The sequence below is a fragment of the Salmo trutta genome, chromosome 37, assembly GCF_901001165.1.
Source record: "Salmo trutta chromosome 37, fSalTru1.1, whole genome shotgun sequence".
Lineage (NCBI taxonomy): Eukaryota > Metazoa > Chordata > Actinopteri > Salmoniformes > Salmonidae > Salmo > Salmo trutta.
The window spans coordinates 13,141,020-13,156,638 of record NC_042993.1 but is presented as its reverse complement, the minus strand read 5'-3'; the positions used below and the strand labels follow the sequence as shown (position 1 = coordinate 13,156,638).

Below are 15,619 nucleotides of genomic sequence, written 5' to 3'. Positions count from 1 at the left end.
TCCTGGAAACATGACGTCACATTATCTTTTTCTGGGGCACGGCTGCAATGGAAACCATAGAGAAACTGGGGATATTGCCAAACCATGGGAGGATACTAAAAGCAGATTTAAAAAAAATGGAATTCTTATTTTAACTAGGCAAGTCAATTATGAAAAAATTATTATTTCCAGCCTACACCGGACAAACGTGGCGCCAGTTGTGCGCCGCCCTACGGGACTCCCAATCACGGCCAGTTGTGATACAGCCTGGAATCGAACCAGGGTGTCTGTAGTGACCTGCGATGCCTTAGACTACTGCGCCACTCGGGAGCCTGATGATTCCCTATACATCACCATATATCAATAGAGTATTTAGAAATATAATCAAAATATGCTACGAATGTTTTTTTATGGACAGAAATTGAAATTAGTATTTTATATTATTTTCACACACGGAACCATAACCATAATAACGGATCATTAATGGCATAGTCGTTAATTTGCATAATTTTATAGAAAAATCTGAGAGTACTACTCTAAAATTCCACATGCTGCAGCACGTGACTGTCTGGGCTAGTGTTCTGCAGAGCATCCGGCTGCTGGGCTACGTGAGATATGATGCGTGCCTCTGTGGAAACCCCATGGATGAAAACCTTATGAGACCACATTTTGATGAATCATCATCCATCCATTGTAGTTACACACGATCTCAATGTAATAGCAAATTTAACTAATCAAATTTCTCAGTATAAAATAATATCTCTGGGGAAAAAACATTTAAAATATATAATTATTTTATGGAAAGTGGGATACCTACTCAGTTGCACAATTGAATACATTCAACTGAAATGTATCTTCCGCATTAAACCCTACCCCTCTGAATCAGAGGTGTGAGTTCTGCCTCACTCGTCATCAGCGCCCGGAGAACAGATATTGTTGGGTGTTAAATGCCTTGCTCAAGGGCAGAACGGCAGATTTTTCCACCTTGCCAGTTCGGGGATTCGAACCTGCAACTTTTTGGTTACTGGCCTAAAGCTTTTAACCACTATGGTGGTATGCTACCTAAACGTTGAGTTTTTAAATCGACTAGATTACTCTCTAATCTGATTGAACAGGGTGTATATTAAATGTTACATCACATATGATGAGTTGCGTAAAAATATATGTATAGGAATAATAATATGTGAAGCTGTCAAACCATAGTCGTTGTGTCAAACCTTGAACACATTGTAGCCTACTTTTCTCAATGGCGCCATCTTGAAATGACCCAAAAGGAAAGGATCAATGACATCATATCTCTCAATATTGTTAAGCTTTTTTCACTGTGGAGGTGTCAAAGCTATATTACCATCTGTGTGGACAGATGTAGGACAGGATACGATTAGATCATCCAGAGGTAGACTGAGTTACACAATGTACAAAACCCCTGAGTGTCTGGCTTTTAATAAAAAATAGTAAGTAGTGTACTTACAATGCATATAGGCTACTGTACCGTCAACATTATCACCAAGAAAGAACCCTTGACGGCAAATATGTTTGATGTTATACATAAAAAGGCAATGGAATTCAGAAGCAAAAGGCAATAACACACAGACATATACATACTGGATTTACAAAAGGAAAGGATTCTAAATTAAAATTGATATGACAAACTCACATCAAGCATTCTTATTTTTTTTGTATTAGAACATGGAGGTGTGTCTTTAAAAACATATCACATAAGAATTTATGGTTATTATTTCAATGTATAATATTTGGTTCAATATCAGAAATGGTTTAGGATATTCAGAGCTACACTTGTATAGAGTTTGGCAAACCTTGTTTGATATTTAAATTGTAATGGACACCATGGCACCAATGTTTGTAATGGAATGTTTGGGGCCAAGATGGAGGACAGTTTGCTAGCCAGACTCGGTTTGTGTAACAGGTTGACGTTTATTGTCATGAGTCTTGTTCTAGAGGCAGAACTGAGCGATTTCCTCATAGGCCTGCTGCAAAGTCAAATTGGACTTATTGTAAAAATTAATGAAAACAAAAATGAATTTAAGCTTAGGGTTAGCCATTAGCTAGGGTTAGCAGTGTGGTTAAGGTTAGGGTTAAGGTTAGGGTTAGGATTAAAATCAGATTTTATGACTTTGTGTTTGTGCCAGCTAGTGACCACTGCAGAGCAGAGCTGCCTCCAGAACAAGATTATTGACGGAAAACGCTAACCTGCATCTTAATACCTATGGCTCTGGTCTAGATATCTGCCCTCTTCTCTCAATAATACAGCTCCTGGTCCCACCAACCTGTGAGAGGGGAATGGAAATAATCAGAATTAGGGCGGACTACTGCAAGGAATGGATGGATAGATGGATGATAAATAGATGGATGGATGGGTGGATAGATGAATGGATGGATAAGACAGAAGCAAGCAAGGCTACTTACTTCCTGGATGTCTTCTGACCCCCAGCTTTCTGATCTCGTCATAGACAAAGATTAGAATTCCGTATGGGATTGGAACAAACCACCATTGGCCCCTGTAAGGGGGAGTTACACGCATGAACAAACCAACATGAAAGCCATCAAAACAATGACAGAGAAGATGAATCGGCAACCATTCAAGTCAAACAGAGTGTAACAGTACCTAATGGGCATGAAGTTGAAAATGTTAGGCATCCCTGGGCAGTAGCACAGCAGGTTACCCAGTAACAGCTGGAAGACGATGGCACTCACCAGCACCTTGTTCCTGCACACAAACGGAATACATGGAGGATGGTCAAACAATGTTTTATTAGTCCCATCAAGATTGATGCATCCTAAGTTATTTTGTTGGAAGCCTTCTCTGCTACCATCCTTTCATGAACGATGCATAACATGGAGTATATGATTGTATGTAGGGAGTAAGATACATTTATTCCATGCAGTCAACATCCACAGACCTAAAGAAGCCCTGCTGGAAGATGGACAGACGGCGGGTTTTCCTGATCAACACATCAGCGATCTGGCAGATCTCGATACTGATGAAGAAGACAGTGTAGCAGGTGTACTGCTGATACAGACGCTGGGCGTATGTCTGCAGAACAGAGAAGACAGGAGATTTTCAATAGACATTTCCAGGAGTTACAGGTAAGTGAGGGTGCTGTAAAGTTACACGCACTCGTCCAGTACTGGCCATAAGAAAGAAAGAAAGAAAGAAAGAAAGAAAGAAAGAAAGAAAGAAAGAAAGAAAGAAAGAAAGAAAGAAAGAAAGAAAGAAAGAAAGAAAGAAAGAAAGAAAGACAGACAGACAGACAGACAGACAGACAGACAGACAGACAGACAGACAGACAGACAGACAGACAGACAGACAGACAGACAGACAGACAGACAGACAGACAGACAGACAGACAGACAGACAGACAGACAGACAGACAGACAGACAGACAGACAGACAGACAGACAGACAGACAGACAGACAGACAGACAGACAGACAGACAGACACACACACACACACACACACACACACACACACACACACACAAATCCCCTCCTGGCCATATCTATCCTACAGTTAGCTACACACACTCTCCCACTCCTGGCCATATCTATCCTACAGTAAGTCACACACACTCTCCCACTCCTGGCCATATCTATCCTACCTTAAGCCACACACACTCACCCACTCCTGGCCATAGCTGTCCTGCAGGTCCTGCAGATGGACGTTCTCCCAGTGGGACCTGAGCCCCACACACAGCAGGGGATACCAGCCTTCCTGGGCCATCGCTGTAAAGTAGTCTGTGAAACCAGCGAAAGACTGGATCGCTCCTGGATAAGGGAAGAGGGGAAGAGGGGGAGAGATAAACCAAAATAGAGGGAGGGAGGAGAACATTGGACATGAAAAATTTACTAATAGACTATTTGTAGCTTATCACCTTGATTATTGATCAATAAATCATTCAGCTTCAAGGATCAACCGGGCTCAAAGGACCTAGTGAAAAAGCAAGGCCTTTTCCAGACATTTATATACTACAGGAATAGACATGAACCCTCACCAATCTGGAAGTAGGAGTAGGCAGCCAGAGATTCGTTCACCAACCTATCCTTACGTGGGTTCCTGGGTTTCAGATGCATAATATCACTCTCTGCCTTCTCATAGGCCAGAGACACAGAGGGAAACTGTGGGATAGAAGAAGGATAATCGGCATCATTCTGGAATGGTCTTATAGTGCAGGGGGATGAGGGGTGAGGAAGAGGAGACTCACAATGTCAGTGGCCAGCTCGATCATGAGGATGGTGATGCAGCCCAATGGCAGAGGAACACTGACAGTGATGTAGATGAGGTAGGGTGTGAGCTCCGGAATGTTCTTGGTCAGTGTGTACGCAATGGATTTCTTCAGGTTGTCAAAGATCAGACGGCCTAGGTGTCAGATATGGTCGAAATCAATCCCTCAATATCATGAAGGCTTAACTTATATTGGTTCACAGGATACATTTCAATTGTAATCAGCCTGTTAAAATGGCTATTGTTGTGTTTTATGATTGGCTAAGACACTCTCACTCACCCTGCTCCACCCCTGTGACGATGGAGGCAAAGTTGTCATCCAGCAGAATCATGTCAGCTGCATTCTTAGCTGCATCGGAGCCAGCTATGCCCATGGCAATACCGATGTCTGCCTTTTTCAACGCAGGGGAGTCGTTCACCCCATCGCCTGTCACAGCCACAATGGAGCCCTTAGTGAGAGAGAAAGTGAGAGAGTGAGAGAGAAAGAGAGGGAAGGAGAGAGTTTGAGAGAGATAACATGACAAAAAAGAAGGGTAAGCCAAACCAAAAATCTCTCTGGAATGCAGTGTGACTAAAGACTTGGTATATGTGTGTGTGTGTGTGTGAGTGTGTGGGGGGCTCACCAGGCGCTGACAGCTCTCCACGATGATGAGTTTCTGCTGGGGGGAGGTGCGGGCGAACACCATTTCAGGGTGACTCCTCAACGCTTCGTCCAGCTCTTCACTGCTCATGTCCTTCAGCTGACCACCACTGATCACACAGGCACGGGCATCCCTGAAGACCACATAGAATAGATTAGAATATGATAGAATAGAATATACATGTCTAATCCACTGACAGTGTTTAGTGTTATTACCTCCTGGAAGTATTAGGAGTTCTCACTCCTTACTTGATATACAAACTCTGTATAAATAGTCAAATATGTCACAGGAGATTCATCAACCACAGTGAGAGTCAGAATCCTAACCCTGCCAGACCGTGTTGGTGTTGGGGAACAAGACCCACCTCCTGTTGACCTGCTCCACTGGAATGCGTTTCCTGGTAGCAATGTCCTCTACTGTCTCACTGCCCTCTGTGATGATGCCAACGTTGGCAGCGATGGCTCTGGCCGTGATCGGGTGGTCACCCGTCACCATGACTACCTGAGGGAGTTCACAATGGAATGAGTTGATATAGGTTGAAGTGACACAATGAGGGAGACTGTGATGGCCTGTTACCTTGTATTAGCTACAGTGCCTGGCGAAAGTATTCACCACCCTTGGCATTTTTTCTATTTTGTTGCCTTACAACCTGGAATTAAAATACATTTTTGGGGGGTTTGTATCATTTGATTTACACAACATGCCTACCACTTTGAAGTTGCAAAATATTTTTTATTGTGAAACTAACAAGAAATAAGACAAAACAACGGAAACTTGAAGGTGCATAACTATTCACCTGCCCAAAGTCAATACTTTGTAGAGCCACCTTTTGCAGCAATTACAGCTGCAAGTCTTTTGAGATATGTCTCTATAAGCTTGGCACGTCTAGCCACCGGGATTCTTGCCCAATCTTCAAGGCAAAACTGCTCCAGCCCCTTCAAGTTGGATGGGTAATGCTGGTGTACAGCAAAGTTATACCACAGATTCTCAATTGGATTGAGGTCTGGGCTTCGACTAGGCCATTCCAAGACATTTAAATGTTTCCTCTTAAACCACTCAGGTGTTGTTTTAGCAGTATGCTTAGGGTCATTGTCCTGCTGGAAGGTCAACCTCCATCCCAGTCTCATATCTCTGGAAGACTGAAACAAGTTTCCATCAAGATTTTCCCTGTATTTAGCACCATCCATCATTCCTTCAATTCTGACCAGTTTCCCAGTCCCTGCCGATGAAAAACATCCCCACAGCATGATGCTGCCACCACCATGCTTCACTGTGGGGATGATATTCTCGGGGTGATGAGAGGTGTTGGGTTTGTGCCAGACGTAGCGTTTTCCTTGATGGCCAAAAAGCTACATTTTTGTCTCATCTGACCAGAGTACCTTCTTCCATATGTTTGGGGAGTCTCCCACATGCCTTTTGGCGAACACCAAACGTGTTTGCTTATTTTTTTCTTTAAGCAATGGCTTTTTTCTGGCCACTCTTCCGTCAAGCCCATCTCTGTGGAGTGTACGGCTTAAAGTGACAGATACTCCAATCTCCGCTGTGGAGCTTTGCAGCTCCTTCAGGGTTATCATTGGTCTCCTTGTTGCCTCTCTGATTAATGCCCTCCTGCCTGGTCTTTGAGTTTTGGTGGGTGGTCCTCTCTTGGCAGGTTTGTTGAGGTGCCATATTCTTTCCATTTTTTAGTAATGGATTTAATGGTGCTCCGTGGGATGTTCAAAGTTTCGGATATTTTTTTATAACCAACCCTGATCTGTACTTCTCCACAACTTTGTCCCTGACCTGTTTGGAGAGCTCCTTGGTCTTCATGGAGCCGCTTGCTTGGTGGTGCCCCTTGCTTAGTGGTGTTGCAGACTCTGGGGCCTTTCAGAACAGGTGTATATATACTGAGATCATGTGACAGATCATGTGCCACTTATATTGCATACAGGGGGACGTTATTTAATTAATTCTGTGACTTCTGAAGGTAATTGGTTGCACCAGATCTTATTCAGGGGCTTCATAGCAAAGGGGGTGAATAAATATGCACGCACCACTTTTCCGTTTTTTTCATTTCACTTCACCAATTTGGACTATTTTGTGTATGTCCATTACATGAAATCCAAATAAAATCTATTTAAATTACAGGTTGTAATGCAACAAAATATGAAAAACGCCAAGGGTGGTGAATACCTTTGCAAGGCACTGTACATTCTAACTCTCTCTCTCTATTTTTCTCTTTCTGTCTTTCCCCTTTGCCCTCGTACCCTTATTCCAGCCGTGCGGCACTTCATGACAGCGTCAGGCACAGTGGCGCGGGGTGGGTCGATCATGGATATAAGTCCAGCAAAACACAAACCAGACGTGGTGAAGTTCATCTCATCAGAGTCAAACTTGTAACCACGAGGGAACTCATTCTCATTCAGATAGATGTGACAGAAACCTGGAGATAAATGTTTGGACAGATTGGAGGGGTTAGTGGGTATTTATGGGCCCAAAGAAGAGATACCATTAAGGTACCAATTTCCCCCTGATAGCTTATAAAGCTACTGTGGTACTATCTTGTATTTTCACATTTTCTAGATGTGATTTTTCTCCCCTCATCCTCTCTTGCAGTCAATTGATCCTGTTGCTTTTCTCTCTTGGCTTGTTCCCTCAACCTTTGTGCATGGTTTCCTATAGCCTTGTACGGTCCCTTACCAGTGTTGGGGAAGCCACTCTGAAAATATTGTTTAACGAGCTACAAAATAATGCAAGTTAAGCTACATTAAAGCCATCATAAAAAAACAGTTTACTTAACTAAAGTTACTTAGAAAAGTAATTAACGTCGTGATAACTCCTTTGTGATAAATTATCATATCTAAATCTGAAATGTCATAGACTACAAATTGCAAGAACAGTTCACTCTGCAGTCAGATGTTAACAGAATGTGTCATTTAACCTATTAAACACCAAATATTTGGCAGGTCTGATGCCAAAAAAGAAAGGACATTTTTGCCTACTTCTCCCATATTTTATTTTAGCCAAAAAAAGTACTCTGTAGTTCCAGTAGTTAGCTACAACGCTACATGGCCCAAAAAGTAACACTAAAAAAGTTAAACTATTGAAAACACTTCCAAGATTTGAATATAGTTCAACCACCACCAAGTTACTGCAAAATGTAGTTCAATTACTAGTTGAATTACATGTAGTTCACTACACCCCAACACTGTCCCTTACCCAGCACTCTCTCCCCCAGGCTCCCCAAGTCCATGTATGCGGTCTGGAAGGCCTCTCTCCACTGTTCCTCCAGAGGCATCTCCTGGCCCTTGATCAGGATGGTGGAGCAGCGCTCCAAGATCCTCTCTGGCGCCCCCTTCATCACCAGCAGGTAGCGCAGGTCCATGGGGTCTTCCAACTCATGCACTGACAGCTACTCGCCACCGGGGGGAGACAGAGTACGATTCAAACACAAATAGCTCATTCTGGTCATGCCATTAAAGTATTTCTAATAGTTACATGATACACCTATACAACATACTGTAGATTATATAACACACTTTCAACAGACTGACTTGAAATCAGATCAGAAAATCAGGCCTCTTACCTGGAACTTGTTGGTGGAGTTGAATGGTACTTCAACAACCTTTTTGAATCGCTCCCTGTATTCCATCATGTTCCCTATGGCCAGCTCAGTGAACTTCAGCAGAGCTGTCTCTGAGGCGTCGCCCACCACTATTCTCTGTTGCACATAGGTGCATTGGAAAAAGGTAACTCATAAATCACATAGTTTTTCATTGATGATGTGTCTGTGAATGAATGTGTCTGCCAATCTGTATATTGAGGCTGGTGTCTATCTGCTCACCCTAGGAATAGGCAGAGACTCCTGGTTGGGTTTGAAGACGGCCCGGTTACAGAGTCCTGCCACTCTCGCCAACGATCGCCATGTCTCGGATGATTGGTCAAAGCTCTGACCTGATTGGTCCTCTGTGGTGTCTGCGGCATGGATCACATTGTCGAACCACAGGTGGGCCACGGTCATCCTGTTCTGGGTCAGAGTGCCCGTCTTGTCGGAGCAAATGACCGAGGTGGAGCCCAGGGTCTCCACAGCCTCCAGGTTCTTCACCACACAGTTCTTCCTGGCCAGACGCTTGGCCGTCAGCGACAGACACACCTGGGGGGAGAGAGAGGGAGATGGTTGATGAAAACTGTTAATAACCAACTTGATATAGGCCTAGACAGACCAGAGCCTCAGTGTTGACTCACAGTGACAGTAGCCAGCAGCCCCTCAGGTACATAAGCCACCACGATGGCCATGAAGAAGATCATAGCCTCCAGGAAGGCATAGCCGATAAACATGGCCACCACGAAGAAGGTGAAGCCAAAAAAGATGGCCAGCCCAGCAATGATGTCAACAAAGTGCTCAATCTCTATGGCAATTGGCGTCTTCTCATTGCCTACGCCTGACGCCAAGCTGGCAATGCGGCCAATGATGGTGCGGTCACCCGTGTTGATGACCGTTCCTGTGGCCACTCCTGGTAGGGGCCAAGCAGAGGAAAGGGGATTTTAGATTACATTATGAGTATAATGTTGATGTTTTTGCAAATTTTTGTTGTTATGAGTGTAAGTGTTTCTGTGTGAATCTTTTCTGTGTGTGATTGAATAAGGGGTGTGTCTGTCAAAGGAGGCTGGTGGTGGAATCAATGGAATGGTACCAATACTACAAAACACATCAAACACATGGAAGCAACATGCTTGACTCTGTTCCATTTACTCCATTTCAGCCATTAAAATGAGCCCATCTTCCTATAACTCCTCCCACCAACCTCCTCTGGTGTCCTTCTGTAGTACCTTTCAGGCAGTGTGTGTATGTGTGTGTGTGTGTGTGTGTGTGTGTGTGTGTGTGTGTGTGTGTGTGTGTGTGTGTGTGTGTGTGTGTGTGTGTGTTTAGGTAGCACAGGAGGTTGGTGGCACCTTAATTGGGGAGGACGGGCTCATCGTCCGGAATAAATGGAATGGTATCGAACTCATCAAACACATTGTTTCCCTGTGTTTGATGAATTCCATTTACTCCATTCCAGCCATTATTATGACCCGTCCTCCCCTCAGCAGCCCCCTGTGATGTGTCTACCTTCCAGGCAGGTGGTGGAGAAGAAGGCGATGTTCTTGGTCTCTAGGGGGTTCTCGTGGGTACACTCCGGGGTTTTGCTCTGGGGCTCTGACTCTCCTGTCAGAGATGAGTTATCCACCTGGAGAGGATGATGAGATCAAGGAACTGACAGGGTTATAACATATGAAATCAACCAGGGTTCAAACCCGGGTCTTCTGCATAACCTAACCCTAACCCTAACCCTAGCTTCATGTCCACACCCCGGGTCAACCTTAAACCTAGCCCTAACCCTAGCTTCATGCCAACACCCCGGGTCAACCTTAAACCTAACCGTAACCCTAGCTTCATGTCCACATCCCGGATCAACCCTAATCCTAGCTTCAGATAGGGCTATAACCCTAACACTAATCCTAACCGGAATCCTAGCTCTATGTTCACATTCCTGCTCAACCTGCATCAACATCCTTAGCCATTACTTCTGGGTTGAAAGTGTGTTAGTGGTCTGGGAACTGGGAACTGATGGCCTAGTGTACCTACCTTACAGCCCTGGGCAAAGATGATGCGGATGTCAGCAGGCACGCGGTCACCACCCTTAATCTCCACCAGGTCTCCCACCACCAGGTCCATGGCATTGATCTGGTTCTTCTGCCCGTCACGGATCACCAGGGCTTGCTAGAAAGAGATAGATGGTTACACCAAATCCCTGTATTTCAATGATTGATTGATGGACTGACTGCCTTGCCTCAGTGCAGTAGTGAGTGGATTATGATCTGTCTTGATGAAAGGAATATATTTGTCATGAAAGTAAACAATTTCTTACAATAACAAAATAACTGTTGTATGGGTATTTAGGGCCAGGAGTTTTTCCTGGTCTGTTAATAATGTATAATGTATTTCCCTAGTTATAATGTATTTCTTTAGTTATAATGTATTTCTTTAGTTATAATGTATTTATTTAGTTATAATGTATTTCTTTAGTTATAATGTATTTCTTTAGTTATAATGTATTTATTTAGTTATAATGTATTTCTGTAGTTATAATGTATTTCCTTAGTTATAATGTATTTCTCTAGTTATAATGTATTTATTTAGTTATAATGTATTTATTTAGTTATAATGTATTTCCTTAGTTATAATGTATTTCTCTAGTTATAATGTATTTCCTTAGTTATAATGTATTTCCTTAGTTATAATGTATTTATTTAGTTATAATGTATTTATTTAGTTATAATGTATTTCTGTAGTTATAATGTATTTCCTTAGTTATAATGTATTTATTTAGTTATAATGTATTTCTCTAGTTATAATGTATTTATTTAGTTATAATGTATTTATTTAGTTATAATGTATTTCTCTAGTTATAATGTATTTCCTTAGTTATAATGTATTTCCATATCTTTACCTGTGGCACTAGATTTTTGAAGCTGGCGATGATGTTGGTGCTCTTAAACTCTTGGTAGTAACCGAAACAGCCAGTCACCACAACAACAGTGATCAGAGTGATGGCGAGGTACAGCTGTAGACAGGTGTGGTCACAGAGAAATAGTGATGAAACAAACAGTCACATTATATTGAAACTGTAATACATGTTGTATTCGTATGTATTCCCCTTTCTTCACATACAGTATTTTCACCTTCAGCCTCCCAGTGTAACTTTAGCCTCTCCTTCAGCCTCCCAGTGTAACTTTAGCCTCCCTTCAGCCTCCCAGTGTAACTTTAGCCTCCCTTCAGCCTCCCAGTGCAACTTTAGCCTCTCCTTCAGCCTCCCAGTGCAACTTTAGCCTCCCTTCAGCCTCCCAGTGCAACTTTAGCCTCTCCTTCAGCCTCCCAGTGCAACTTTAGCCTCTCCTTCAGCCTCCCAGTGCAACTTTAGCCTCTCCTTCAGCCTCCCAGTGCAACTTTAGCCTCCCTTCAGCCTCCCAGTGCAACTTTAGCCTCTCCTTCATCCTCCCAGTGCAACTTTAGCCTCTCCTTCAGCCTCCCAGTGCAACTTTAGCCTCCCTTCAGCCTCCCAGTGCAACTTTAGCCTCTCCTTCAGACTCCCAGTGCAACTTTAGCCTCCCTTCAGCCTCCCAGTGCAACTTTAGCCTCTCCTTCAGCCTCCCAGTGCAACTTTAGCCTCTCCTTCAGCCTCCCAGTGCAACTTTAGCCTCTCTTTCAGCCTCCCAGTGTAACTTTAGCCTCTCGTTCACCCTCTCATTGTAACCTCTCCTTCACCCTCCCAATGTAACTAGCCTTTACTTCACCCCCCCAATGTAACTAGCCTCTCCTTCACCCTCCCAATGTAACTTTAGCCCCTCCTTCACCCTCCCAATGTAACTTTAGCCCCTCCTTCACCCTCCCAATGTAACTTTAGCCCCTCCTTCACCCTCCCAATGTAACTTTAGCATATCCTTCACCCTCCCAATGTAACTTTAGCATCTCCTTCACCCTCCCAATGTAACTTTAGCCCCTCCTTCACCCTCCCAATGTAACTTTAGCCCCTCCTTCACCCTCCCAATGTAACTTTAGCATATCCTTCACCCTCCCAATGTAACTTTAGCCCCTCCTTCACCCTCCCAATGTAACTTTAGCCCCTCCTTCACCCTCCCAATGTAACTTTAGCCCCTCCTTCACCCTCCCAATGTAACTTTAGCCCCTCCTTCACCCTCCCAATGTAACTTTAGCATATCCTTCACCCTCCCAATGTAACTTTAGCATCTCCTTCACCCTCCCAATGTAACTTTAGCCCCTCCTTCACCCTCCCAATGTAACTTTAGCCCCTCCTTCACCCTCCCAATGTAACTTTAGCATATCCTTCACCCTCCCAATGTAACTTTAGCCCCTCCTTCACCCTCCCAATGTAACTTTAGCCCCTCCTTCACCCTCCCAATGTAACTTTAGCCCCTCCTTCACCCTCCCAATGTAACTTTAGCATATCCTTCACCCTCCCAAATGTAACTTTAGCATATCCTTCACCCTCCCAATGTAACTTTAGCATATCCTTCACCCTCCCAATGTAACTTTAGTCTCCTACTCCTACTCCTACTCTACCTCTGCCTCCACCTCTCTCCTCCCCCTCCTCCTACCCTTCCTCTCTCCTCCCTCTTTTTCTCTCCCCGCCCCATCCTCCTCACATCGTCAAAGCAGCCCAGGGTTCCCCTGGAGAACTCGATGCCGAAAGCAATGAAGCAGATGACGGCTGCCACCCACATCAGACACTGCAGCCCTCCGGCCAGCTGGCGGGCAAACTTGACGTATTCTGGGGTCCCTTTGGGGGGCAGCAGTTCGTTGGGGCCGTCCCGCTCCAGAACCTCCGCGGCTTTGCTGGAGGTCAGGCCCTGAGGGGAGGGAAGGTGGAGGAGGAGGGGGGAGAGAGTGAGCGAGAGGGAGAGAGGGGGCATTTACTCTATATTAGCAACAGTCTGTTTCATCAGATAGACAGACCAACAGACAGACAGACAGACAGACAGACAGACAGACAGACAGACAGACAGACAGACAGACAGACAGACAGACAGACAGACAGACAGACAGACAGACAGACAGACAGACAGACAGACAGACAGACAGACAGACAGAAACCCCATGGTAGTTTAGTTACCTTGGTAACACTGGTGGTATACCTCATCTCTAGCTCTTCTATTGTGATCTCGTGGTCATCCTGTAAAGATTGACAGACTGTAAAAGCTACAATGTATTGTATTTATGCTGCAATTCTGTCCCATTTCATTTAATTTGGCATATTCTCTCCAGCTCTCTCTCCTTCTGGTCTTGTGAATCACACTCACAATGTCCATCTCCTTCTTCATGCCCTCTAGCCTATCCTTTTTCTTTATCTTCTTCTTTTTCTTCATCTTGACATCCACCTCTCCATTCATCTCAAACATGTCGTAAGAGTCCTGGAGACAAAGAGATGACATCCTGTATCATCTTGCTAAGGGATGAATAAACAATATCCTTGATCATTGAAGGAAAATCTAATTTAATTCATGGTAATTTGATCAGAGCTTTGATTAATCACATAAATGGGTAACCTACCCCTTTACTCATGGTGGAGGGCCTGCCCAAATCTATTGAAGTCCAACGCTCAGTCCTCTTTTCCCCCGAAATCTTGGAAGCGTCTTTATATGCTCACTAGGGACGTTCCTCACAGTAAAATCCCCAACCTCCAGAGCAGGACCAGACTGTTGGCTCAGCTTTATATACTACTGCACCACCGTCACCTTCTCTACCCGCCCCAAAATGGCAGTGTTATTTTAAGAGTAGCCAATGTCACCCCTATTAAGGTGAGTGGCAAAGCGTCCCCTACCCACTTTGGTGGCTCTTTCATATCAGTGCCAATGGCCTTGTGCGTAGGGCTTGTACCTGTCTTATCAGAATACACACGTTTCTACGTTCCCTGATTAACTGTAAAGCTATCAAGAAGGTCAATGCCATTCCAAAGTCACACCTACTTCTTTCACTTGTGATAGGACAAATCTGTATTACATCAAGGGTGATTTTCTTCTCAAATCATATACCCATTAATTGACTGATACATTGACACTGAGACAATGACTGGTTCATCCCATTCAATGACTGGTACAGATATAGAAGACATGAATTGAATGAAACACATCTAGTGAGAAGTAGATTCAAATGCCTTGTAGATTCAAATGCCAGTATCTGCCCTCAGGAGGGCCTAACTTACAGTATATATCAGTGTAAAAAAATGTAATGGTCAATTCAAATAAAATACAGCTGTATGGTCATGCCAGGCCTGTAAGCGTTTAGAAATGGAGACTGTTTTTCTACATTTACTGTTTAGGGTCCAATGTGAGAACCCCTTATCAGTGGAAGAGTGTGTAAATACTTATTTGTGCCTCAGACTGCTGAAAGGTGTGATGGTGGCACACTCTACATTGGTGTCACTGCTGCGTCATCTGCCCTTATAAGGAAAGGACAGTTGAACATTAAAAACAAATTGACACTCACAACCTCTTTTGTACTGCACCATGTTCCCATCACAAAGACACCAGTGGGCGGGAGATGAACTGATGTAATACTTTTATTACTGTTATTGAACTAAGTGTTAAGTGAAATAATGTTTATTCAATGGCAATATCCATCCAACAGTGAATTCTGTCATCTGCCAATTTATCAATCATTTTCCATCATGTTTGTAAGAAATCTACCGTAAGCACCCTGAACAGGTGAATTTGATAACTAACCCAAGCTAGACCAGAGCCTGTTGTTTCCAATGGGAGCAAATTAATCATCGGGGCAGAACAAGCAAGGAGGTGGGCAGAGCCAAGCATGAGCTAGTGAGATCCTATTGGCACGTTCTGGCATTTATTTTTATATTTCCCGTATGGAATGCCTGCTCTGTGAAGTGCACACGTGTAATAACTCCATTCGGCCTTGCACTCCTTCTAAACAACACCATTTTTAGAAACTTTGGCAAAGGGTAAAGTCTACAAAACGCAATCCACTATCTTTGTTACGGATTATAGTTTTTGAAACAGAAAAATGTATGGAGAGCAAATATTTCATCGACAGTGGCATGTATTCATGGATGCCAAGAGAAACCAGGCTTCTGAAAAAAATGTACCAATAAAAAAAAAAAAATACAATAATTGATATTTTGTCTCTCTGTGTTTCATAATTTTCCTTCAATTCGCAAGAGGCTGCAAGTATCTCATAGGACAAAGCATCCGAGCGAGCGA

At 43.7% G+C, this 15,619-nt stretch overlaps 1 protein-coding gene across 1 annotated transcript; it reads right to left on the bottom strand.

Moving 5' to 3' along the window:
• Window positions 1-1,403: 1,403 nt before the first annotated feature.
• LOC115176661 (potassium-transporting ATPase alpha chain 1) lies at window positions 1,404-14,169 on the bottom strand. The gene is made up of 22 exons (XM_029736816.1): window positions 13,953-14,169; window positions 13,703-13,813; window positions 13,516-13,575; window positions 13,049-13,252; window positions 11,335-11,448; window positions 10,470-10,604; window positions 9,954-10,071; window positions 9,089-9,357; window positions 8,688-8,996; window positions 8,430-8,564; window positions 8,063-8,255; window positions 7,111-7,286; window positions 5,229-5,365; window positions 4,847-4,997; window positions 4,504-4,672; window positions 4,204-4,358; window positions 3,994-4,117; window positions 3,621-3,766; window positions 2,901-3,034; window positions 2,606-2,707; window positions 2,407-2,498; window positions 1,404-2,267 (listed from the first exon to the last, which is right to left on the bottom strand). The coding sequence occupies exons 1-22, from the start codon at window positions 13,962-13,964 to the stop codon at window positions 2,239-2,241; spliced, it is 3,075 nt and encodes a 1,024-aa protein (XP_029592676.1). The 5' UTR covers window positions 13,965-14,169; the 3' UTR covers window positions 1,404-2,238.
• Window positions 14,170-15,619: the final 1,450 nt, after the last annotated feature.

Excerpts from the sequence above, each read along its gene's own strand:
- LOC115176661 (XM_029736816.1), bottom strand. Across the intron at positions 13,576-13,702 it reads TGAAGAAGGAGATGGACATT|GATGACCACGAGATCACAAT; the intron begins GTGAGTGTGATT and ends CAATCTTTACAG. Across the intron at positions 3,035-3,620 it reads ACAGCTATGGCCAGGAGTGG|ACATACGCCCAGCGTCTGTA; the intron begins GTGAGTGTGTGT and ends TCTGTTCTGCAG.